The sequence below is a fragment of the Cladophialophora bantiana genome, assembly GCF_000835475.1.
Source record: "Cladophialophora bantiana CBS 173.52 unplaced genomic scaffold supercont1.6, whole genome shotgun sequence".
NCBI lineage: Eukaryota > Fungi > Ascomycota > Eurotiomycetes > Chaetothyriales > Herpotrichiellaceae > Cladophialophora > Cladophialophora bantiana.
In genome coordinates, this window is record NW_015971580.1 from 951181 (window position 1) to 975172 (window position 23992).

At 49.3% G+C, this 23992-nt stretch overlaps 10 protein-coding genes across 10 annotated transcripts; 3 read left to right on the forward strand and 7 right to left on the reverse strand.

Annotated features, from left to right (window-relative positions):
* Nucleotides 1-253: 253 nt before the first annotated feature.
* On the reverse strand, nucleotides 254-880 carry Z519_04657 (uncharacterized protein; the record flags this gene model as incomplete). Its single annotated transcript, XM_016762402.1, has 1 exon — nucleotides 254-880. The coding sequence occupies one exon, from the start codon at nucleotides 878-880 to the stop codon at nucleotides 254-256; it is 627 nt and encodes a 208-aa protein (XP_016621349.1).
* A 128-nt stretch (nucleotides 881-1008) lies between these two features.
* Nucleotides 1009-1362, reverse strand: Z519_04658 (uncharacterized protein; the record flags this gene model as incomplete). The annotated part of the gene is made up of 1 exon (XM_016762403.1): nucleotides 1009-1362. The coding sequence occupies one exon, from the start codon at nucleotides 1360-1362 to the stop codon at nucleotides 1009-1011; it is 354 nt and encodes a 117-aa protein (XP_016621350.1).
* Nucleotides 1363-2221: 859 nt separating this feature from the next.
* Nucleotides 2222-3285, reverse strand: Z519_04659 (uncharacterized protein; the record flags this gene model as incomplete). Its single annotated transcript, XM_016762404.1, has 3 exons — nucleotides 2222-2523; nucleotides 2848-3143; nucleotides 3194-3285. The coding sequence occupies 3 exons, from the start codon at nucleotides 3283-3285 to the stop codon at nucleotides 2222-2224; spliced, it is 690 nt and encodes a 229-aa protein (XP_016621351.1).
* Nucleotides 3286-5528: 2243 nt separating this feature from the next.
* Z519_04660 (uncharacterized protein) lies at nucleotides 5529-5741 on the forward strand (the record flags this gene model as incomplete). Its single annotated transcript, XM_016762405.1, has 1 exon — nucleotides 5529-5741. One exon carries the CDS (start codon nucleotides 5529-5531, stop codon nucleotides 5739-5741), a length of 213 nt encoding a protein of 70 aa, XP_016621352.1.
* A 669-nt stretch (nucleotides 5742-6410) lies between these two features.
* Z519_04661 (uncharacterized protein) lies at nucleotides 6411-8425 on the reverse strand (the record flags this gene model as incomplete). The annotated part of the gene is made up of 7 exons (XM_016762406.1): nucleotides 6411-6639; nucleotides 6696-6903; nucleotides 6951-7225; nucleotides 7272-7639; nucleotides 7692-7797; nucleotides 7846-8124; nucleotides 8202-8425. The coding sequence occupies 7 exons, from the start codon at nucleotides 8423-8425 to the stop codon at nucleotides 6411-6413; spliced, it is 1689 nt and encodes a 562-aa protein (XP_016621353.1).
* A 1439-nt stretch (nucleotides 8426-9864) lies between these two features.
* Z519_04662 (uncharacterized protein) lies at nucleotides 9865-12156 on the forward strand (the record flags this gene model as incomplete). Its single annotated transcript, XM_016762407.1, has 7 exons — nucleotides 9865-10643; nucleotides 10695-10879; nucleotides 10929-10943; nucleotides 10995-11136; nucleotides 11230-11445; nucleotides 11496-11657; nucleotides 11712-12156. The coding sequence occupies 7 exons, from the start codon at nucleotides 9865-9867 to the stop codon at nucleotides 12154-12156; spliced, it is 1944 nt and encodes a 647-aa protein (XP_016621354.1).
* A 3534-nt stretch (nucleotides 12157-15690) lies between these two features.
* Z519_04663 (uncharacterized protein) lies at nucleotides 15691-17463 on the reverse strand (the record flags this gene model as incomplete). The annotated part of the gene is made up of 3 exons (XM_016762408.1): nucleotides 15691-16169; nucleotides 16272-17266; nucleotides 17321-17463. The coding sequence occupies 3 exons, from the start codon at nucleotides 17461-17463 to the stop codon at nucleotides 15691-15693; spliced, it is 1617 nt and encodes a 538-aa protein (XP_016621355.1).
* A 756-nt stretch (nucleotides 17464-18219) lies between these two features.
* Z519_04664 (uncharacterized protein) lies at nucleotides 18220-19918 on the reverse strand (the record flags this gene model as incomplete). The annotated part of the gene is made up of 3 exons (XM_016762409.1): nucleotides 18220-18938; nucleotides 19000-19493; nucleotides 19551-19918. The coding sequence occupies 3 exons, from the start codon at nucleotides 19916-19918 to the stop codon at nucleotides 18220-18222; spliced, it is 1581 nt and encodes a 526-aa protein (XP_016621356.1).
* A 631-nt stretch (nucleotides 19919-20549) lies between these two features.
* Nucleotides 20550-21423, reverse strand: Z519_04665 (uncharacterized protein; the record flags this gene model as incomplete). Its single annotated transcript, XM_016762410.1, has 2 exons — nucleotides 20550-20772; nucleotides 20825-21423. The coding sequence occupies 2 exons, from the start codon at nucleotides 21421-21423 to the stop codon at nucleotides 20550-20552; spliced, it is 822 nt and encodes a 273-aa protein (XP_016621357.1).
* A 693-nt stretch (nucleotides 21424-22116) lies between these two features.
* Z519_04666 (uncharacterized protein) lies at nucleotides 22117-23769 on the forward strand (the record flags this gene model as incomplete). The annotated part of the gene is made up of 3 exons (XM_016762411.1): nucleotides 22117-22419; nucleotides 22474-23524; nucleotides 23573-23769. 3 exons carry the CDS (start codon nucleotides 22117-22119, stop codon nucleotides 23767-23769), a joined length of 1551 nt encoding a protein of 516 aa, XP_016621358.1.
* Nucleotides 23770-23992: the final 223 nt, after the last annotated feature.

Here is a 23992-nt window from a genome sequence, read left to right on the forward strand (position 1 = left end):
CCTTTCTAGGAGAAGGAGGTCTGCATTGAGGCGCTGCTTCATGTATCGCATGCGTTTTGGGGTTGAAATGAGTCTGCTGGGTTTGCTCTCCCGGGGGTCACTACATTCATATATACCTATGCACAGTCTATGCGCTGCTGCTAAATGGTAGATCACCCTCTTTCATCGGTCTAAATTCCGCCCAAGCCTTTTGGCAGATGAGTCGTTTCGGAGCCCGAAAAGAACCAAAGAAAAATTCTATGGCGAGAATCATTTAAGGCGTGGGGGCCTGAAGCAAAAATTCCATCACCACCTCTTCCATCAACGCTGCGTCATCATCTCTATCCGCCATGCGCAAATATTCCCTCGTCTCTTCCAATGGCCAGCTGGTCCCCACAATCTCGCTGATACACGCGCCGTTCACTGCACGGTCAAATTCTGGATGTGCCTGCAATGTTAGGACGCGATTAGGCACATACATTCCCTGCATGCCACAGAGCGCGCTGGATCCAACTTCCACGCACTCGGAGGGCAATTGCGTACTCTGAGTGACAATGACCGTGTCTTGGTGCGAGAGTTGGAGCTGGATCCGAGGAGATGACGAAGCTCGAGCGGCGGCAGCGGCAGACGATTTGAGTTGCCGAGGAAAGCAACTGGCGAATTTGGGGTTGATCGTGATTTCATGCACGCCGAGTTCCCAACCTCGTGGGTTCTTCGTGACGTAGAGGCCCCCCGTGTGGGCGAAGAGGGACTGATTGATGATTTGATGGCCGAAACAGGTTCCGAAAATTTTCACCTTGGGGTGCTGGTGGTATGTGTCTACAAGGAGGAGAACGGTGTTAGTCTGGATTTTGGGTTGGAGGATTGAAAGTCGTAGAGGATTTCTGGAGGCAGAAACCATAGAGGAGGTACTCTGGTACGAATTCTTCGGCCCTGGACAGAAGCTCCAACCTCATGAATGATGGTCTCGTCCTCGTAGTGTTCTTATGCTTCCTTGGCAGGCACATGGAATCAGACACCTCCATTCCACTAACCTTGCAAGAAGCCCCCTAGTTTTTTAACCCATTCAATATCCTCATACGCCCCCGCCGAACTGCCCGTGACGACCAGTCCATCGAGCTCTTCCAACGCCTCTGCCTCCGGCAACTGCCCCGCCGTGGCGTTGTAGGGCGTCGTTCTCACCTGGATCTGCTTCTTGGCGCCGCCGGGACACTGTTCGTTATGGTTGTTCTCCGACAACCGTTTCGCCCCGCGGTCGAAGAAATCTTGAAAGATCTGATCAAAGGGACCGCGCAGGCAGGAGACGGGCGGCGGGAGAACTTCGCAGATCAATATCGCGAGATGTAACGTGAGAGTCTCGGTCGAGGAGGGAAGGGAATGCATGGTTTCCTATCCTGCGGTTTACCAACTAATGGCAGGCGCTAGTGCTATTGTCACCGAATTTTCCTTTTGCTCAGAGATCCTCGAAGGCCAAGGATGGGCGGTAATAAAAAGTTTTTTGAGATCCGGTGTGATGCTCTATCTCTGATGTTTTTGGGGTAACTCTCCATCCAAAGATCTGTTATTCCTATCAGTCACTTATATATACATTGAACCGCGAACAAAATCCACCGCGCCTTGATAAGAAAATACCCACTCCTCCGCCGTGAGAATCAGCGTTGGCGACTTGTCCACCAATCACCGCTCTAGAACTCCCCTTCCTAAACGGGACATCTTGGCTTCTTGGCGTTACCTTGCATGCGTAGGTTTCTATCTTCCTCACGTGAGACATTCGACTCTTCTTAGCACGTGCAAATCCAATCGCTTTCCTATCAGGCCTTGGTTTATTAACAGTGGTCAAGATTGTGCGCCAGAGACGTTTTTGTGGTTGGTGAGCCGCATTTAGAGTGAACGCCAATTTTCCAATCTATGCGACAGAATCACTGCGCTGGAAGCTTCCTTGGAAGAACCTCGAGTGTACTTCGCTGCCGAACGCGGCTTACTGCACAGTGAGATTGACAAAGAGATATTTGTTAGAGAGACGCGACTGTGAACAAACCCTGTTCATATCGTCCCATTCCAGCGAGACGGCTATAACATTGCCTGTTCGACGAAGCACCCAAACAAGGGGGAGAGCTCAGTCTTAGGATTTTAATAACATAGCAATGCGCTGTTATTGTTATGAGGCCGATATCGAACACCATTTGTATCACCTACTGAGAAACTTGAGGTGCGCACAGCACCCAACCCTGAAGGGTCACTGTCACGCCTTGATGACATCGGAGTGGCCCTTGATAGACACTTTCACGCCATCGTCACTCTTCCCTGCAGTGAGGCTTCTGGCACGGATATCGGGACCCCATAGCATCAGGACAGAGATTGGAATGAACGATCCCGCCGTGAAGAAAGCCATCATACCGTATGGCCAATTGATCCCCCCCGCGTCAGACCATGGGAAAATGAAGAACGTCACAGCAATGCCAAACACGAGGCGATACAGATTGACCACCACGACGACTTCGTTGGGGTGGTCCGTGAAACATTCGACGGAGTAAGAAAGACTACCTAAACGCCCGATGTGGAAGCAATGGTCGTCAAAAACACAGCAGACGCCGGGCCTATGAAGTGCAGATGGTAGAAGAGCGTCGCGCCGACAAGACCCAACGATACCGGGTAGAGGAAGAGGCTCGGGAACCACAGGGCTTGAAGTCGGTATTCGGGCTTCCAAGTGCCACCGCGGTGGGCACATATCTTCAGAGCCAGCCGGTCATTGACGAAGTGGCAATAGATCTGGGAGTCAAAGACCACAATCCATGACGTGAATGAAACTGCGGAAGAGTTTCTGTTAAATCCGTGCTATGCAAAATAGGGGTGTTCGACGGAAAACACAGTAAACATTTTGGTACGGCATAAATCCGTAACCCCCTTCCTTTACTGGTGTTTGCAAGTAGATGGATGTGTCGGGGGCGATGACCACGGCCCAGCTGAACATGGCAATGAGAAAGAGCCCGATCAACGCACCTACCGGTGAGATGTCAATGAGGACTGGTAATACACTAGTGAACGCCAGTTCTCGACAGGTTTGTGGAGGAGTTATTCTCTTCGTGCACCCGTAGATTGCGAGCTTGCACTGGATGTAGTTCCTCGGGAGGATCGGCTGCTCAGGGTTGTCACCCTGGGGTATGCTGTTTCATCTAGCAGCAGGATGCAGCAGATGGTGAGGAACACTTCAAACCCAACGTTATACCAATATTGAACGGTCCAGGTGGCGTTATGGACAGTGAATCCGGACAAGGTGCTCGTGGCAATGATGCTGAGAAGGTTCATCGATGTGTAGATGGAGAAGCATTTCCCCCGATCGTGGAGGAAAATTATCTCCAGGATGATGTTTGATCCCGCTGCAAAGTGTTAGCGGGGACTGGTGCTCATGGACACATGGTCCTCGAAAACGAGTTGCTTACCAGTGGTTGGGGCCGCACAGGCGATGGTTGCCAACAGTCTAGATACGACAAAAGCGCCGTACTGGTTGGACTTTGTCATACATGCAGACCATGTGTTCATGCATATCGTCAGACACAGACTGATCAGGATGCATCGACTAGTCCCAAAACGCTTCGCCAGCGGATTCCAGATGAATGGTCCAACAGCCCAGTCCGGCGATAGCGGAAGATGCCTAAAGGAATTTTTCCATTTCAATATCGCTACTGGGAAAAATATGGACAGAGTGGGATGAAAACGTATGCTGTACGAGAGCTGGACTGCGGTCTTGTGGTAGACCTCCGCTTGCACAGAGAAGCCAGAATTGTTGGCCACAGCTTGGAGAGACGTCGAGAAAGACACCAATGAGACCAGCATCAGGGTCACCACTATTTTGGATGCTGACCAGTTCTATCGAGTTTTCGGTCAGATAATCTTTTCTTTATTTTTTCTGTGTCCGTGTTGGTTCATTTCTCACCAAGGGATCGTGCGGATCGTCGGTGGGCTGCGGCACTAGTACCAGTCCCTTCTGGTTCGTCTTAAGCAAATACGGTACCGGTGTAGGCTCCAGTTACCCTCGTTGTGAGATACACTGGCTTCAGCCTTGTCCATTGCTACGATGATGACAGGTAGAAATGAGCAGGATAGTGGAATAGCGAGACGGCTTGTAGTCTAGGGCGATCAGGATCAGTCTGTGAAAGAACATGCTGTTTCATATACCTCAGACGACTCCCTCAAGCAGGAGTTGATCTGGGGAAGTATACCGGAATCCGGTGTTGAAGTGACGGGAGATCCCGTAGTTATGGCAGGGCATGGCGGAGGGCTCCTAGCCTGCCTCCTACCGTCGGCGCGGAGATTCGGATATTTTAAGCGAAATGCCGCCAGATGGTGCCGGAGGGAATCAAGAGAAGCATAAAAGAGAAGGCTAAGCTTTGGAAGGGCCGAGTTCAGACAGAGCTTGTGAAAAAGAATTCGTGCCTGGAGCCTTGTGGACTCGTGTTGGGGATTGTGGGGGTATACACAAGCTCTAACTGCTCTAGGCAACCGAGGACCAGTTAGATCTGGCCGTGATTTGTGGCCTGTTTCAAATGCGGACAACATTCTTGGATCTATTAAGGTCCGCTTCAATAAATAAGGGTCTAATGTCCATGACTCGGCATGAAGAATTCTTAGCTGTAACGCTTTTCCCAAAGCGGACACATATCTCCGTCAGATAGTTATGAAGGACACGCACAGCCAGCAATAAGTCCGAGGGACCGCTAGGCTGCCAGGCGGACCTTCGCCTTCTTGCGTCGGGGTTTCTGAGTTTGTAAACGAGCAAATAATCACCTCCTTGTTAGAAAGGTGGTTGTGTAAACAAAATCAGGCAGAAAAATTGGGGAAAAATTGGGAGCAGTAATGCTAATTGTATTTGATTCCGGTCTTTGCGAAAATCCTCCTCGCCAAGAGCGCTGTCGGAATGTGTTGACCATCCCTATTGAACACAGAGTACTACCCCCAGCGCAAGGTGGACACGCACCAAACCCGAACCCATCAAATTGCAAGGTTGGCAACACAACATCGAGTCTTCCCACGGGGGAGCATCTGCTGAGAGTATCTTTATATCGCACTTTCTTCGTGGCCGCAACAGCAACAGCGGCAGTGAAATCTCGATCTTGTACAAACGTGGTCTCCTCGAAATTCCACTATCTTCTTTCGGTCTATCCTGCCCAGAAAGAACTTAAGCAACAACGTCCGTAGAGCTTCGTACAGGAGTATACACACCACGCCTTGCTCATGGACATACGCAGACACTCTCAGTCCCAATCCCCTTCCGTGTCCTTCTCACAAATGACTCGTGGTCGGCATAACGGGTGCCACTGGGGTGGTGTTTGCCGTGCGAATCCTCCAGATCCTCCGCCCGCTTGATATTGAGTCGCTCCTAGTGATGAGTAAATGGGCGGTGGCAACGATGAAATATGAGACACCACTATCGGAACTGGAGTTGCGCAGTCTTGCGACGCACAACTACCTCGTACACGGCCAAGGATCTGTCAGCCCCAATCTCAAGCGGCACCTGCCAGCACGATGGTATGATCGTGGTGCCGTGCAGCATGAAAACGTTGGCGGCCATCTGCATCGACTATTCCGATGACTTGATCTCTCGGGCAGCCGACGTTACTCTGAAAGAGAGCAGGAAGCTTCTTCTCGCCATCCGCGAGACGCCCTTGAGCGACATCTATCTCGATAACATGCTGTTTCTCCGGAGGGCGGGCGCTGTCCAGTTCCCGCTTTCTATACGCGACCAAAGAACTTGGAAGGCATGATTGATCAGAGCGTGGGGAGGATGCTGGACGCATTCCATATGCGCACCGACGGCTTCGAATGGTGGACCGGATTCCGAAAAGATTAAGTTTTAGACGCCCATACGCAACATGACTGTAACAGAACACTATTTCGCTGGGATATGAAGTCTACACTATAATTTTTGCCCAGAGACTGTCAAACAACTTCGCAGATGAGGCCACAGCGTACGCAGTTTCCACAGGGCAGACCCATTGTGGATGCGTTAAACTTGATCTTGCGTCGATGGCATCCCCGGCATGCCCTAGGGGGGGTATTGCCCGTGGGAGCTCACCTCTGTTGACGCCGGCCCGCCCTCCGATATGTGCTTGCTGTTGTTAATGAAGCTCCAACAAGGGTCTCGGCACTGACAATGCAATTCCTCAGAGAGGAATGCGGGGAAGCAGAGCGATTCGGACCAACCGGCCCTCGGTCGATTCGAACCGGCTGTGTCGCTCTTCCCTCTCCATTGTCCCCCAGCCTTGTGCATGAGCTGTATTTTCTACACACGACTAGAACCTACACAGCGTGAATCTTACGCAGCGCTCCGTAAAATATCGTGAGGGGTTCCCCTAGACCCTTAACTATATTGTCTACTATGTTCCTGACCTCAGCCTGCTGGCTCTCATGGCTCTGTATATGGCCGTGCCTACTCAGACTTCCTTACAAGAGCCGCCTGATTCAGTTATATACCATGCGAGATCAGCACCATCAGTTGTTTCACGTTGTGTCTTTCCTCTGCCGAGATACTGAAACCGGTTTTGGGTCTTGTATTCAAAGTTCCAATCCTCCCACCGCGGCTCGCTCATAAGTTCTAGGAAGTGCAAAGATGAGCCTGGCCATGGACCCCATACCTTGCCCTCGACCTTTCCATTCTTATACCTATGCGTCAAATTAGTCCTGGGATACAACTGATGTGTTTGCCTTAGTGGATTTACCATGAACGACAGGGCGAGGACCACACCAAGTCCTTCATCAACTCGTCCTTGTACTCTTGAAAGTCGTCCACAGCTTCGGGAAGCGGCGACATTGCCTTGATGTTCTGACTCTGTAGCTTGATTGCCGCATCGAACGCATAATGGACACATCTCTCAAGACATGGAATCAAAGCGCCGTTTGCAAGCGGAAAGTTTGGGCCGCTGGTCACTGAAGCACTCCATTAGCACACGACATGGCGCAGGTGAGAAACCTACTGAAATAGTTTGGAAAGCCAGCCGCGGCTACCGATAGATATGACCGTGGTTCTTCCGCCCACACGTCCCTCAAATCCACTCCGGCAGGACCGACGACTGGGAAGAATGGTCGGAAGGATGTGTCAAAGCCGGTAGCACAGACAATTGCGTCACATTCTATATGACTGCCGTCGATCATGTCGATGCCTGTCTTGGTGATTTTGAGGATTTCGTCTGTCCTTACGTCAACGTTGTCTTGGACTAGTGCCTCTAGGTAGCCATGTCCTGGTGTAATCCTATTTTCAGTCAGGCGGTATAGCTAAGTAAGATGGTTGGACTTACCGTCGACACCCAAGAGCAAATCCAGGTACCAACACTTTGGCAAGCTGTGGCTTTTTCTCCAATCTCTTTTCCATGGCCTTTCTGGTTGCCTCAATAGAATCCTGCTGGAGCTTGGAGTCTTTGTACTGCAGATCGAAAAAGTGATTCATGACCGAATCGACTTCCTTGCGGTATTTGAGAAAGGATTCGGGGTCGTTGCGCCATTTTGCCTTTTGTTCCTCAGAGATTTTCGTTTCTCGCCCTTCTGGAGCAAATTGTTCTGCGAACTCAGGCACCACCCACGTGGGCGAGCGGTTAAAGGAAGTAAGGTGCTTGACAACCATAGAAGCATAAGTAGATGTTTTATAGCTCTCGAAAAGGAGACATACCTGGCTGTAGCTGCGGGACGATCTGGATTGCAGAGGATCCACTACCAATGACTGCAACTCTCTTATCCTTGAAAGAGAAGTCGTCGTTCCAATGCGCCGAATGTGCCAGATGACCACCGAAATCATGCAGACCAGATATATCAGGCCATTTCCAGTTGCTAGCGCAGTCAGCAGGTTGACCTGCGAGGGGATTAGCATACACCTACTTCAAGAAGCCACAGGCGTTGATGACGATGTTGGCAGCATCCACGAAACTCCTGTTATTCACTGTATCAAGGACTTCAACTTGCCACAGTCCAGATTCTCCATTCCACTCACACCCCAGTACACGGTGGCGCAGGTGGACGTATTGATCAACGCCGTATGCCTTAGCTCGGCCCTTGAAGTAATGGAAGAGTTCCTCAGAACTGACATAGGCGTGAGACCAATTTGGGTTTCCTTCCCATGAGAAAGTATAGGCATGAGCCGGCACGTCGCACGAGCAGCTAGCGGATCAAGACGAATGAGTAAAGATTCAGTGATCCTGACGATGAACGCATCAGGAAGTCGTAGGATTTCGTACCCAGGGTATCTGTTTTCGAGCCAGGTGCCCGTAACGTCGTCGTTCTTCTCGTAGATGACCAAGATTGCTGGTTTGTCAGAAAAGCGTTCGCGAAAGATTTTTGTTGCCGCGATGCCTGAAAGTCCTGCACCAATAACGATTATTTTGATGGGTCGAGGCTCGCCCAAGTATTGTTCGCTAGTCTTGAACACAGTGCAGTTCTCGGCAGCGTCGATTGATCCCATTTTAGTTTATCAAAGCCTTTCGTACCACTCAGCATTTTTTGTGATCGCGTGCAAATGAATGGACGGTACCATGTTCTGAAAGGTGGAATTGATAATTGATAATATGCTATCCCTGGATAGAAGTACACCCTTCATCGAAAACATCAGCCCATGCGGACCTCGGCATAGAGTCCGTGGAATTCGTGTGCCATGGGTTTGTCATTCCGCTCGTTCGTGGTTGATTCATCCGAAGACAACACCTACCCGGCAAACAGCAGTCAGTGTCATGCCCGTATTCTGTTCTCGTTCCCTGAGAGAAGAGCCTGGTTGCTGACTACAGAAATAGCACCGCTTGTTGAGTCCAAAACAGCCCCAATATTCAAGTCTCACGACATCCTATGCCCCGGAGAACGCGGCTCGGCGAAATGATCTCCACGGACAAACATCTCCGAATTTCGACATTGTGGTTTCTTCACATTTACGGCCCCGGTGCCTGGAAGGCTACTAATCACGGGCATATCCTTGGTAGCAAACCCGTAACGAAATTGGCATAGAAGAATTGAGACCTGTACTCCTGTTTAGCATCCATACATCGGTAGGCGTGCGATGCACATGTCAGTAGATGATGGTTTTTGCAGATTTCTTTCGACTTTCCTGACAAAGTCGGGGTCAAAATGGTGGTACCTAATCTCAAGTAGCGCAGCTCTCGTGCCACCAGCATAGAAGGTGCCTCGGACGCTAGCGAACGAGACGGTCTGCCCAGCCAACTCAATGTGCCGCCCTCCGAGTGCCTATGGCTGGTCCAGAGTAAGACCTAGTTAGATTCTTTGCACCCTTTTTCTGGGGACTCCGCCTGAGCGTTTTAGACGATTTGGAGTCTGGGGAATATAGGTTAAAGGAGCACTTGAACCCCGCAAAACTTGCTGGATAGCAACGTCCTGCTCCTCAAGTTTACTCTAGCCATTCTTTCGTGCAGCCGTCGATTGTTTACCTGGTTTACAACCGAACAGCGGTACATTTGGAGTCTCCAGCTTCTCTTCTTTTGGGCGAGGTAAGGCTACGGTACGCAAAAAGATGGATAAGCGAGTCCAAGGGTCCCAAAAACGATATGCTCGTTTGGCCTGTCTGCAGTGCCGCAAGAAGAAGATAAGAGTAAGTAGCCGCCGGACCCCGGCTTTGTTCTGAAACCCAATGTCCAAGAAGCTAAGTCCCGCTAAAGTGCGATAACGGGCATCCCAAATGCTCAAACTGCCAACTGTATAACACGGACTGTATTCCTGGGGAGGACAAACGCAGGTCGGTTCAAGATAACCTATGAGAATACAGAACTCATAATTTTGCTTCACAGAGCCCAGTCGACGACAAAGACCATCCATGAGCTCACTGGCAGGTTGGCGGAAGTTGAAGCACGCTTAGCCCACGCTTCAAAGGATGAGAGCATTTCTCAAAGGCCTAATCTAATGGACAGAGGTACGCCTCCAGAAGCGGCGAATCAAAATTTTTTAAACGCAGGAGAGGAACTGAATTCTTCCACAACTGTGACTGTCCCTTATAACACGGCAATCCCTGACTATTCTTCCTCGACACCAATTGTCTTCCGAGACATCGATTTGGACTTCTGGGAGCAGGTTGATGACACACAAGCTGGCCTGACTGGATTTCCCGACATCGGACAATCGTCTAATATGATGGCGGAGTACGAAGCTGGAATTGAGTCCATATCAACGTTATGGGAAAACGTGGGACATGAACAATCTCTTTCACGGATTTCGTCCGTCACTTCCGATGCAAGCCAGAAAACCAAGTCGAGGTCGCCTAGTCAAAGCTCCGGAAGCGGTCCTAGTTTCAATGCAAACAGTTTCGATCAAAGGTCGCAGACTTCTGAAGACGATATCACTCAACAGATATCGAGACGACTTGGTCGTATGTGTCTTACGGAAGATGGACACATGCGGTATTTTGGTGCAACCAGCCATCTCTCAATGCTTCCTAATGAGCTCAGAACCCTTTATCGATCAGATATGCGCAATTTCCGCGAGGAAGGCGAAATAGTGGTCAAACGGGCGCATTTGGGCTGGACGCCAGACTCCGAATATGAGCTCCATCTGACACGTCTCTATTTTGCGTGGCATAACACATTCGTCAGGGAAGTGAAGAAGGAGACCTACTTTCATCAAAAAGAGATGTACTACAGGGGCTATGAAACTGCGCTGTTCTCGCCAGCACTTGAGAATGCAGTGTAAGTCAGGAAGCATCTCCAGAGTTAGGCGCCTATTAAATTGGTCTCCAGTCTTGCAATCGGCGCATTGTATTCGACAAGACGGCATCCTGCCATCCAGGACAGTCCGTCAGACTTTTTTGGCGCAAGGACCCGGTTATACCTAGAAACAGAAATGGACCGCCCAACGATAGCCACAACGCAAGCAGCAGTGATTTTATCCGCTTTTGAGTCAGCGAACGGCCATGACTCTCGAGGTTAGTTCTTCTACGCACTCAGGCTAGACCTTGGACTTATGATACGTAGGTTGGATTTACTCAGGTTCGATGACAAGAATCGATACCGCGCGCCGGGACTAACAGGCGGCTATAGGCGTCGCAGTCCAGATGACCACAGATCTTGGGCTGCATCTTCGTCTCGACACCAACGACGATTATCTTAGCAGTGAAGAGAACACTCGAGGTCTCGAAGACGTGCGTAGAAGTCTCTTTTGGACTGTGTACTCCGCAGACATGTAAGTTCTTCACCCATGTAGCCTTGAAGCGGGAGCAAAGCACTAGCCATTCGTGAGATGATAGAATAGCTGACCGTCCTTCCGGGATCCTAGGTACCATAGTAGCTATAGTGGACGACCGTACTTGATGAGCAGGATGCGATATGATGCCCCTGGTCTGGATGCGTTGAACAATAGCGATTGGCAGCCATTTCATGCAGACGGCGCACCGATGAAGCTGCCACTTGCTTTCGACGGTTCTGGTATTGGATTAGTCACCGCATGTGTTGTGCAAATGGCCATAAAGCTGCGAAAGATCTACGACTCACTGTAACCCAGCAGAAAACGTCCGCCTTGATGTTTTGCTAATGTTTTCCCAGATACTGCGGGGGCGCTTCTGTCTCGGAAGACGCTAAGCTCTTCGTTCCAGCTATGGCTAAACAACTCCAGCAATGGCTAGCAGCATTGCCTCCAGCGCTTCGTGTCGACTATGGGGAAGAACAGCCTTCCCCTGTGCCAGCACCGATTGTGCTCCAGCTTCAGTGAGATAATACCACCTATAGCACATATCTTGACAAAGCTAATCCTGTGCTAAGCATATTATACCATCAGATCCTTATAATCCTCAATCGGCCGTTCGTGGTGCACGAATCAGATTCAGAAATATTTGCGGGAGAGATCTGCACCAAGTCTGCCGGAATAATATGTCAACTCCTGCAAGTGTTTAAAGCCAATTACGGCCTACGATATATCAACGTCCAAGCAGTTGCGTCTACAGTCACGGCGGGAGTTGTCCACGCGTATGACAGTTGTATTTACTCAGGGCCGAAGGGCAAAGCAGCCCAGCATAATTTTGTGGTCTGCATTCAAGCACTGGCTGAAATTGGCCAATCCTTCAGAAGTAGCATACACGGGCTTGAAGTGATCACGTCCTTGAGACGCGCGTGGCAGCACCAGATGTTCAAAGAAACCAGGGCCAAACGACGCTGGAGAACGTCGTCCGAACTGGGAGGAGACCATCTGCATCGTGCTACAACCTAAACTCGATGTGGCCAGCCAGGTGAACAGTTGGTAATATCAAACATAAAGCTTGGAAACTTGCGACGTCCTACGGGCACTTCATTCTGACATCCCGACCAGAGGCAATTCTTTCCGGGACTCGAGGTTTCAATGGAGCCATCGGAGGTTTATCGATGGTCACCGGGTGACATCAGGCTGCGAAAAGTACTTGAGATGCAAGTAACTAGAGAGACTACAGTCCAAGAAGCACCAAATGGAGAGCTTACCGTGTCTCAAGAAGGGCTAACTGGGTCGCTTCGCATGGAATATTTCAATTTCTGTCTCGAGGACATCGTCGTAACTGTTTGAACCTCGAGTTCTGGTTGTTTCGTCAGACTTTCTGGACATCACGCAATCGATTTTTAATGAGTGAAGCTGGCAGCCTGAATGTGACCCTTGGTGAAAACAGCTAGTACGGCGTTCAAGGTTATCCTACCTGAACCAGGCATGGCTCAGGCGCTATTGCCATGGGATTGTGGTGCAATTGGAGTATTCATATGAAGAGCGATCTACCGAGGTACAGAATGTGGTAGACTTTCCTAAAATCCATATCCACGGAATCACTCTCCACGACCAACTGCTTCTCGCTAATGTGAGAACAAGGCCAAGCCTATAGCGAAGCGTCATTTTTGCTTGGCCAAGCAGATCCTCCCGGTCCCGAATGTCAAAGGACGCGGAACCATGAAGACTGCGAATGTTTATGCCGTGTGCGTCGATCCTTCGATAGCGGTGCAGACATTCAACTGAGGTCCGGAAATCAACCATCAATTCCACCATATAGCAGAGTTTTTCACGACTGCAGTAGTGATACTGCGCGGAACATTGGGTCGAGAACTGCAATCATGAGTAATCGGCTTATAGATTTGGTCACAGGAGGTGCCTCTGACATCGGGGAGACTACGGCGCGCAAACTTGCGAGTCGTGTCATCTCAATCGTGCTTACCGACACGAATGAGGTGAGAAGGCACGAGATATCGAAAAGGAATTGGACGTGCCAGTACGCTGACCAATGAAAGCGACGTACGGTCGGTAGTTGCGTATGTTGCTAGTATCTCTGAGTCTCGACTATGCCGCAAACTGCGCAGGGGTGTTGTTGACAAGGTCGCGAGATCGCCGCTGTGGCAAACCACCTAAGACGCTAGGCGTTTCACCAACTGCGCCGCCTGCCTCGACACCGTTGTTCTCGCAGAGCTGTGATAGGATGATGACGGAATAGGAGGTTTCAGGAATAGGCCTTCAGATCACAGGCCAAAGTGTATATAAACAGATAGAGTCTCTCTGAATAGCCAGGGGAACCGAAGACAATCAAGCTGATAGATCCACTACTGTTCTGTGTACAACAGGTATGTGAGAGTTGGGGACGAAGAAGAGAGCATTTCTACCGAGCTCTTCGACCAGCGAGGGCCTTAAACCCCCTGTTAATTACAACATTGACGTTATGCTCTAGGGCTTTCGCGGTCAATACCCAGGGCCTTTGGCTCTGCCAAAAAGACCAAGCCTTGCAAATGCGAAAGCAGCAGCCACGGACTGCTAACTTCTCGCCTATTTTGTAGGTTACCATACCCTCCTGGAGGGGGCAATTGCGAACGTTGCATCGATCTCTGGGCTCCGCGCCAAAGGCATTGCCGCCTACATATCGAGCAAATATGCCGCAGTCGCCGTCGCAAAGAATGGGCAGAAGTTTTATGGGCAGGACGGCGTCCGTTGCAACGCGATATGCCCTAGCTGGACGATGATGGCCGTGATCGCAAAGAGTCTAGGCAAGGATGGCGTGCCTGGTAATGTAACAAGGCAAGGTGGCTGTGCAGTGCTGGGTGAGCGGTGAACTGGCAGGGCAGAGGTCTGTCAGGTCACATGTCAAACCTAATACCTATTCTTGAGGCTTTCATCAGCGCTTTCCTCCTTCTCAATGCCGTCGCCGTGCTAGGCGCTCGCTGCCCTAGACGCTACCTCTCTGGGGTGGTGTTGGTGGTGGTGTTGTCCTGTCAGTGTCAACCAGAAACGCGTTCTCGATTCCCGATCTGCTGGACAGGCCTCTGTGCGTTCTTGCACGTGCACGCCGAACCCTGAAGTGCTCTGTTACAATATCTGGAGCGACGAGTGGTTTTAACTATACTGCTGCAGCGCTAAGACTAAGTGACCTGGGCCTGATTAGGAAGGCTGAATAGCGGGTACTAATACTGATGATTAAGCACTCGACTCAACTTAGAGAGAACTAGTCTTCCCTTGAAGAATGCAATTGAGAGAGAATGAGACAATGACAGCGTAAGACCATACCATAAGTTGGATGTTTTCATTCTTCCTGACAGATATGGCATTAACTATTCAGTTGCAGGAATTCCTTGTCACTTTGCGTGGGGCAGATGTCCCAGAACTGTGGAGTATTGGCAACAAAGTTGGCAATAGAGGAGACGTTAACGTGGTGAAAGACTCGATCATTCAGGAACTGGGCTCCAAAGCTCGAAATTATACGCTGTCGGCGATCTGGAGGATAAGCATATTCCTGTCGCATCTCCGTTGACACGACGAGGGGCAATTCTATTGAGATCAAGTCATCCAACAAACGAGCTGCTTCTTGTTCCAACGAGCAGTAGCACTGATTGAAATGGGAAAATTTCTATGATCTAATGTGACCGTTACAACAATGGAAACTATTGTAGAAACCCCTCGATAATCCATGACATTCACCTAATATCGTGATATCCGACGTCACACACAACGATTGAACCATTCATGGACCTGCATTCATCACTTAGCAAGAAAGAGATAACTTAACAAGAAAGAGATAACACATTGGCCCGCTCTTGCGGGAATGCCATCCGTTTTAGCGCGATTGCTCGCGAAACAGATGATTCTTTGAGCTCTTCAGTACTGTAACGGAGCTCTTCAGGGTTCGGGGTGCACGTGCAAGAACGCACAGAGGCCTGTCCAGCAGATCGGAAATCGAGAACGCGTTTCTGGTTAATACTGACAAGACAACACCACCACCAACACCACCCAGAAGGGCAGCGGCTAGGGCTACGGACACCTAGCACAGCGGCAGCATCGAGGAACAGGACAGAACTGGTAAAACACTCAGGAATTAGGTAGACGGCGCCAAAAAGCCATAGAATTCATGGTACTCTCTCAAACTGTAAAGAATTGCGCAATGCCAGCACTGTAAACTGTCCTGCTCCCAGCGATCTAATTAGGTTTGACATGTGACCTGACAGACCTCTGCCCTGCCAGTTCACCGCTCACCCAGCACTGCACAGCCACCTTGCCTTGTTACAATATATCTTTTGATTCTTTTCAACTGAACCAACCTTTCTGACCCCTAATTTTCTTCAACACCGGCCACTATCAAATCGGGTAAGGCGATACAACGATTTGTGACGATTTGGTCAAAACGAAAATTTTACCACATCGCCGCTGAATTAAGATTAATATTGCCGATAGGTTGCTTTGTTATTGATGTGCTGGATTTAGGAAGTGATGGACATAACATCTTGATATTCTTCTAAGAAAGAAAGTACACTATATTTTTAACGACAATTCCTTGTATTGATCGCTAGCCACCTTGTCACAGCGGGCTCGGTAGTCTACGGCACTGCCGTTGAAAATGACCAAGGTTCGCGTTTTCTTCCCATCGATGTTGCTGTTGACACCAGTAATCCAGGAATCGACATCGTTGGCCAGCAGCCCTTCACTGCAATTTCTGACATAGTCTGTCCATTCTTTCTGACCTTTTTCCGTTGCCTCGATAACAGAGATGCTATTGTCGCGGGCGTATCCAAGGAGATCCGCGATCCACTCAACGCTATACTCAATGCTCCGGGGGAAATTACCGAGAGCCGAGTGCGGACCCATGGTCATTAGCATATTTGGAAATCCTGAGACCAAGAACCCAAGTTGTGTCTTTGGCCCCGGAGCCCATAGTTCCTTCAGCCGCTGCCCGTCAACCCCGACGATATCAATGGCATTAAAGCTTCCGGTGACAGGGTCGAATCCAGTAGCTACATTTAGAGCCACATGATCAGCAAGGGCCCGTCAAGTTCTGATGCAAATTGCTGTTTGCAAAATCAGGAAACAATGACAAGAGAATGCAATTGGCTTACCGTAGATAATGACGTCGAACTCTCGCTCTTGCTTCGATGTTTTGATTCCCTTCTCCGTAACGCGCTCGATGGACTCTTCATTCAGGTCCACCAACTCCACGTTGTCCTGGTTGTATACTTCTAGGTATTGCGTCTCGAGTGGAACCCGGCGTGTGCCAAACCCGTGATCTGTCGGAATAAGTTTGTCGGCTACTTCTGGGTCTTTCACACGCTCCCGGACCTTCTTGGCAACAAATTCGCTCAAGAGAGCATTTGCCTTTTTGTCGGTGTACACATCACGGAAGTTACCCATCCACAGGCCAAATCCTGGCTCGTAATAACGCTTCTCCCAGAACGCTTCCCGCTCCTCCGGGGAAAGGTCAAAGACGCTTCGTGAATCAAATTGGTGAACAAAGCATCCCGGAGTCTTTTTGCAGATGGAGAATATCTCATCGTAACGAGCTCGAATGCTTTCCATTTCTTCGGCGTCGATCTTTCGGTTTCCTAGTGGAGAACACCAATTTGGTCGGCGCTGAAAGACAGTCAAAGTGCCCGCCGACTTGGCTACTTCTTGAATGGTCTGTATGCCGGTGGCACCTGTACCTACAACTGCAACCCGCTTTCCGGCATAGTTGATACCTTCCTTCGGCCATAATCCAGTATGAGTCCAACTCCCCTTGAATTTAGTTATTCCTGGGATGCGTGGCAAGACCGGATTGGTCAGCGACCCAATAGCAGTGACGAGGAAATGCGTGTTGAATACTTCACCTGACTCGGTCGTTACTTTCCACCGGTTATGAATCTGGTCGTAGTGTGCCGAGCTAACACGACTTTGGAATTGAATGCCCTCGCGAAGCTTGAATTTGTCGACCACAAAGTTGAGATAACTCTCTGTTTCGGCCTGTGGAGCAAAATGTTCCTTCCAGTCCCATTCATTCAAGAGATCTTTAGAAAACGAATAGCAGTAGGTCCAGCTCTCGGAATCAAAACGCGCCCCAGGGTATCGATTCCAGTACCTATCACAGGAAGTTAAGACGAGCCACCACATGAAAGTAAAGACATTTTCTTACCATGTCCCGCCTACACCATCGCCAGCCTCAAGTACTCGGGTAGAGATGTTCAGCTCCCGTAGCTTGTATAGCATATAGATACCTGAAATCCCTGCCCCTATCACAAGGACCTCGACATTTTGCTCAGCCGCAATAGATCCCATTTTTTTTTTTTTTTTTTTCACCGTTGGGAGACAAAGAATTCAACGCAACAATTCGAACTTTCCCCAAGTCGCAAAAGACTTTCGTGCTCAGTTCATCAAAATTTTTGGAAAATTGGAAACAAAGTTTGGGCGCAAGGTATTCGCAATAATCTCGGACAATCAGGCGCTAAGTAGCTCTTATAAAAAAGACAGAAGAGGAACAGTCTTTGGAATATGGAAGCACTAAGAAGACTGTTTCTCTACCATTGAGTTATTGCTTATCACGTTCAGCGAGACGTGGCAATACAGTGATCGCCCTTCTCCTCTGTTCTCCAACTCCACTTTCCCGCATCCGCCTGGGGAAGCAACTCCACGGAAAATATACAGGGTCTTCTCCGAGAACATGAGCCTTGAAGGAAATCTCGTGTTCAAGTGCATCCAGGTTCACACGGCGGTAGACCCTTTATCCACTTATTGTAGCTCTATTCAGGGAATTCAGTTCGAAGAGATGACACATTGAGTGGAGCAATGTACAACACAAGGTCTGAATTGGAATTAGTTCAGTCAATGAGATCTAAGAGAATGAGGATCTCATCCAAAAGAAGACCTGACGTTCTGTTATGTGGAAGGCAAATCTTGAGCTGTACTAAATATGGATTTCAATTCCAACCAAGTCCATTCCTTCGCTCCTGGTTTCTCCCTCCCGTCCCATTGTCATCTTGCCTGCCTCGGCCAATCGCCGAATGCGCATCTCCCGCACAAGGATCACTATACTGTCTACATAGGTAGCCTCTCTGAATGCGTCGCTGGCTCATCGCCAGCACTCTTGCTCTCCTGCACTGAAATAGAGGTAGTGTGCAGATCATCCGTTCCATCGCCCATGATTTCCCAGAATCTCGCATCCATCAGCTCGCTCGTGATAGCATTTTGATGGACAATGACCAAGTCCTGGTCGCCAAACATGTCTGCGATTTCCTCCATGGGCTTGTGCAGTGTGTCTGGGAAGAAAAGAAAGACCGTGATAGAGCCCAAAGCAGCGAATATGATGAATATAATGAAGAATTTCCAACCGATATTTTCAAATGCCGTGGGGGCAGCCTGCAACCAGCAGATGTTGATGGCGTTGTAAACCATGAAAGCGATTGCGCCGCCCTGCGCACGTAAGTGGCTGGGCCAGATTTCCTGGATGTAAAAAAATTCTGGCCCGTCAAGGCACAGCTCGAAGCTGCAGCCAAACAGGTAGATAAATGACACGGCGGCCGCCTGTGCAGACTTGTTGGCCCCGGTCAGGAAATTGGCGACGAGTGCAGTGTAGATTATGAGGCAGACACACTGGAGGGCGAAGCCAGTCCCCATTAAGTTGCGGCGTGAGACCTTGTCGACGAAAGATATGGCGATGATACTGCAACAGCACAACGTCAGGGTATAGCCTGATTGAAGTAACAAAGTATCCACGCCCGCATAGCCTAGTTCAGCATACAGGGTAACGCCGTAGTCTGATTAAAAGCCAGTCGTCAGTTATGGTAAGGTCAGCCTAGACAAATGGGGATAGCATACTTTGAATCACGATCAGGCCCGCGCTCATAATGGAAAAGCTGAGCATGGCAGAGATCAATGCGCGCTTCCGATATGATGGCCGCGTCAGTATCAACTTCCAGCTGGTATCTTGACTTCGATCAAACTGTATCTGCTCGTGAATCTGGTAGAATTCACGTTTAGCAAATTCATCGGTGGGGTCATTTTGGTCCGCATGAAGTGCACGTAGAATCTTCCACGCTTTTGCAGACTGATCCCGAGCTATGAGATATCGCGGGCTTTCTGGAAGCCACCAGCAGCCAACCAGGAAGATGATCTCAGGAAGAATGGCGATGCCAAGTGGAGCACGCCAGGCGTCGGGGGAGTCGTAGTAATAAAAGCCAACTCCGACAAAACCGATTATCGAATAGCCGATGTTGATCATGACTGCGTGGATATCGGAGAGCTTGCCACGATGACGTGGTGGGACAATTTCGCTGATCCAGAGAGGAACGCCGCATATAGCTTGAAAGCCTCTGGCTCCAAGCGTCAGATTTTCAAGCTTGGAGAGGACAGGGAGGAGGAATACATACCCCCAGCCCAAAAAGAAACGAAATACAATGAACATGGCCACATTCACAGCTCCAGTAAGCAGTGCCTGTGAAACAAAAATCACGCAGACGGCAAATATTATGGACGGCTTGCGCCCATATCGATTTGCAAACCAGCCGTGCACAAAAGCCCCCCAGGTCGCACCAACATAGTACAGGCTGGTCACCGCCCCAGTCAGCGATGCGCCATTCGGACCGTCAAGGCCCATCTTGACAATGAATGATGGTTGTCCTAGGGTGGTGCTGATCACTGAGGCTGTCATGCCCATGGATGCTGAAGCCATGGACATGGTCAAAACCATCAAGACTGTTTTGACCCTAAGATGGCCTTTTTCGTTGATTTCGTGCATTATGGCGGATCTGCAAATGAGATTTTCTTGTCCTTCAAAGAATCTGTTTTGTGAAAAATCTGTGCAAGGCACGAATTTTGCCTCCTTGTTGGAGGGTTGTCCTGGAGGTGGACCATTTATTCTTATGCGACACCTACGCTAAGGCGGCCAACATGGGGAATGGCAAACCCCAGAGTAATTGCGGATACCGCTTGATGCGGAGTCTTGAATATGGGTATCGCCGGAGAAAGGAAATCCGGGGAAGTTTTAGGTAGAAGAACTCGGTGGTTTCAACTCAAAAGGAACTTTAGATCGCCGAGAATACTTTCATAGGGACATGAAAGAGCTTCTAGGGCTGACTCTGCCGTAATACAGCTTATTTAGCCAACTCTCAAGCCCTTGAAACTGCGATTCCTAGTAGTATTCAGTATATGTAGGAACCACTGGCTTGACGTGAGGAAAATATTTTTTTCATGCTCTGATGAGATTGTATTGGTAAGATCGCTGCTAGCTGCTACAGCCAATGCTCTAATACGCTGCGAGGCTTGAATGATGTCTCGTCACCATCCGCTCTCAAGGTAAAAAGCTATTCATTTACGACCTTTAACAGCCTTTTTCAATCGCCCCGTCAACATTAATCACCTGTCCGCATCTAATTAGACGAAAGTCGAGCATTGTGAACCGCAGCGGGATAGGTGTCCAAAGAACTTACGCTTCCGGTGATGTAAGCTGATTGATCGCTGAACAAGAACAAAATAACCCTAGATACTTCTTCGGGTTCGGCAATACGTTTGAGAGCGGTTTTCTTCACCAAGATCTCATTCACTTGGTCGGGATTTCCCAGCTGATCAGCAAGAGCCGTGCGAATGATGCCTCTGGAATTTGGTTAACCATATTAAACACGAGACAGAAATATGAAACACTCACGGAGCAAGAGCATTTGCTCGGATACCTCTTGCACCGACCTCGCGTGCTAGACACTTGGTCAGACCAATGACACCCCACTTGGCAACAGAGTATGGTGCATTGAACTCGGGACCATATTGGCCTGCAATGCTGGCCGCATTCACAATGGATCCATGACCTTTCATTTGATTAAGTTCAGCTCGCACGGAGTTCTTGACTCCATTCAGGTTAGTTGCCAGCATATCGTCCCAATCATTGTCGTTCAGCACGTCAAGAGCGTATCCTTTCCCAAAAAAGCCCTGATTGCCAACATAACCAGCCATGTTTGCTGCGCCGTCCAGTCTGCCGAAGCGCTCTGCTACTGCCTTGACCGCAGCATTAACAATGTCGGCCTTTTGGACATTGCATTCAATGGAAATGCCTTGTCCACCGAGCTGTTCGACCTCAGCTAGGACGGCGTCGGGCTTATGTAAGTCGAGAAGACCGACATGTGCACCTTGTTGGGCAAGCATTAGGGCTGTTGCTCGGCCCATGCCGGAGGCTGCACCAGTAATAACAAAAACCTTTCCCTTCAAGTCACTATATACGGCAGTGCCGTTGACTTCTTGGAAAGTCGTCATTTGCAAGATATCGTTACGACTGCAGGTCTCACGAAGCGGACAGGAGTGAATCAAGCACTCGAAATAAGATAAGCCTCTAGGTTTAATATGTGAATCTGTGAATGTCTAGGTCTGTCAATAGTTCAAGCCGAAGCAAAGGGCTTTCATTTGAAGAAATCTTGTCGCAAAACATAGCCCCGAAGAACGGGGCCTAGCTTCATCATCTGCCCAATTCGCTCAGGCTTACTAGTTGTTGCCAAATCCACGGAGATAGTAATGTGGATAGTAATAGACTTTTCTATTTGGAAAGCCGAGTGGGGTAGTCTAAGATAGATGCGCCACAACGTTCAGAGTTAGGATAAGGCCTAGAGAGCATCACGGAACCTTGTCTGCAAAACAAATTCAGGAAAGGCACGTTAAGAGTAACAGCCTGTGAAGATGCCGTGCCGCTGAATCAGAAAGTTCAGATAAATTTGAACTACGGAAAAAGGTATCCGATATCAGCTAGCTAGCATTTGGTGTAGATGATGAGACGCATTCTATCTCCGCCAGCTACGGAGGTCTGATCCTGGCCGGAGTTGAAGGGCTGGTAAGAACAGAAACTGATCGCTTCCGGTAGGATGCCTCAGATTTTGTATTTATTGACGAGATTCTGACTTCTCATTAGCTCCGGAGACGTTGTTGTCAACTCTGCCGTGCTGAGCGACCAAAACCATGGGTTTGGCACTTCTACTCACACAAGCATTACAGCAATGGTGGTGGGCCATCTTATGTCTACTATACTTTATGAGACTTCTCTGTAACTACTCCAAACTATCATCTATCCCGGGGCCAGTATTGGCTGGTGTGACTGACGTGTGGAGATATATTCATGGGAGGGCTGGTAAATGCATTGATGACTATGAATTGCACAGAAAATATAACTCCAAGCTACTACGTGTTGGGCCGAACCAAATTTCGGTTTCAGATGCTACAGAGGTGGCCAAAATCTATGGGTTAAACCCTATTTTCAATAAGGTATGCTCCGGTGTATATATCATTGACGAGCTTGAATAGGCTGAACAATGGCAGGGGGAGGCTTATGTTACCCACAGCTTCAAGAGCATTCGAGGAGAGGTGATGCCTAATCTCTCTTCCACAAGAGATGAGAAACTCCACGCACGTCTGAGGAGGCCAGTAAACAATGCCTACTCCATGAGCACGGTCATTGAGTACGAATATCTGGTGGACTCTACCACCAACGTGTTCTTCCATGAGCTGACGGAACGTTTCGCACGGCCCAGCAGGGATTGCGATTTCGCAACCTGGCTCCAGATGTACGCCTTTGACGTTCTTGGTGAGATTACATTCAGTAAGCGGTTTGGCTTCCTGGAGGCGGGGCATGATTTAGAGAACATGCTTCATCATACTGCTAAGCATATGGAATATCTCGGCACAATGGGACAATTACCATGGCTCGACAAATGGCTCCGCCTCAACAACCCACTTGCGCGACTGTTGATGAAAACCAATGCTATTGTCAGATTTACCACCAAGCACATTCGTGAGCACAAAAGCCGTTTCAAGGAACAGGGCAAACCGGATTTTGTTACACGCTTTCAAATGGCTCAAGGAAAATACCCCGACGTAATGACCGACTCTCAACTGATCGACTTTGCTGTAACAAATGTCAGTGCTGGTTCCGATACAACGGCGATAATTCTCCGCGCCGTCTTCTTCTATCTCTTGACAGATCAAGCAAGGCTCGAGAGGGTCATGAGCGAAATCAGGCAGACATTGGCACAGCGGCCAAGGGATGACAGCTTTGGTGACCACTTCTCGTGGGCCGAGGCGCGGCAGATGCCATTCCTTCAAGCCTGTATCAAAGAATCTTTGCGGATACATCCTGCGCTGGGAATGATCTTGCCTCGTGTGGTTCCTGTTCAAGGCGCCACTATCTGTGGTGTTTTCATTCCCGGAGGCACGGAAGTGGGCTGCAATGCATGGACGGTCCATCGGGATAAAGATATATATGGCGAGGATGCCGACCTTTGGATCCCAGAAAGATGGCTAGACAACAATGAGGAAAAGGTGAAAATCCTGGAGAGATATAATTTCGCCTTCGGTGCAGGGTCTCGGACTTGTAAGTGATCGGTTATTTCGCCTCAAATATTTTCTAATGGCGACGCAGGTATTGGACGCCATGTTGCCATGCTTGAGATCTCAAAGCTGGTGCCTGAAGTGTTTCGACATTTTCAGGTGGAATTGGTCGATCCTAATCGTTACAAAGTAAAAGCGGGGTGGCTGGTGGTTCAGTCAGGACTGGATGTTAGGCTGAAGGTGAGAGATCCGAGAACTTTAGATATTCCTCAGCAGACACTTGGATGACAGTCATGCTTTGGCATCAGCCGAGTAATGACCAATCTGGAAGGATATAGTCGATACTGTAACATTAAATTAGTGAGACAAATGCCGGCGTGGGTTTCGGATTGTCGGTCACGTATACGGAGTATCATACTGAGCTGAGAATATTGGAGACTGGCTGCTGGGGTGCCTTGTAAATAGTAGGTTGGGTATTTCGCCTTATTCCTCTTAGAACTAATAAGGAAAT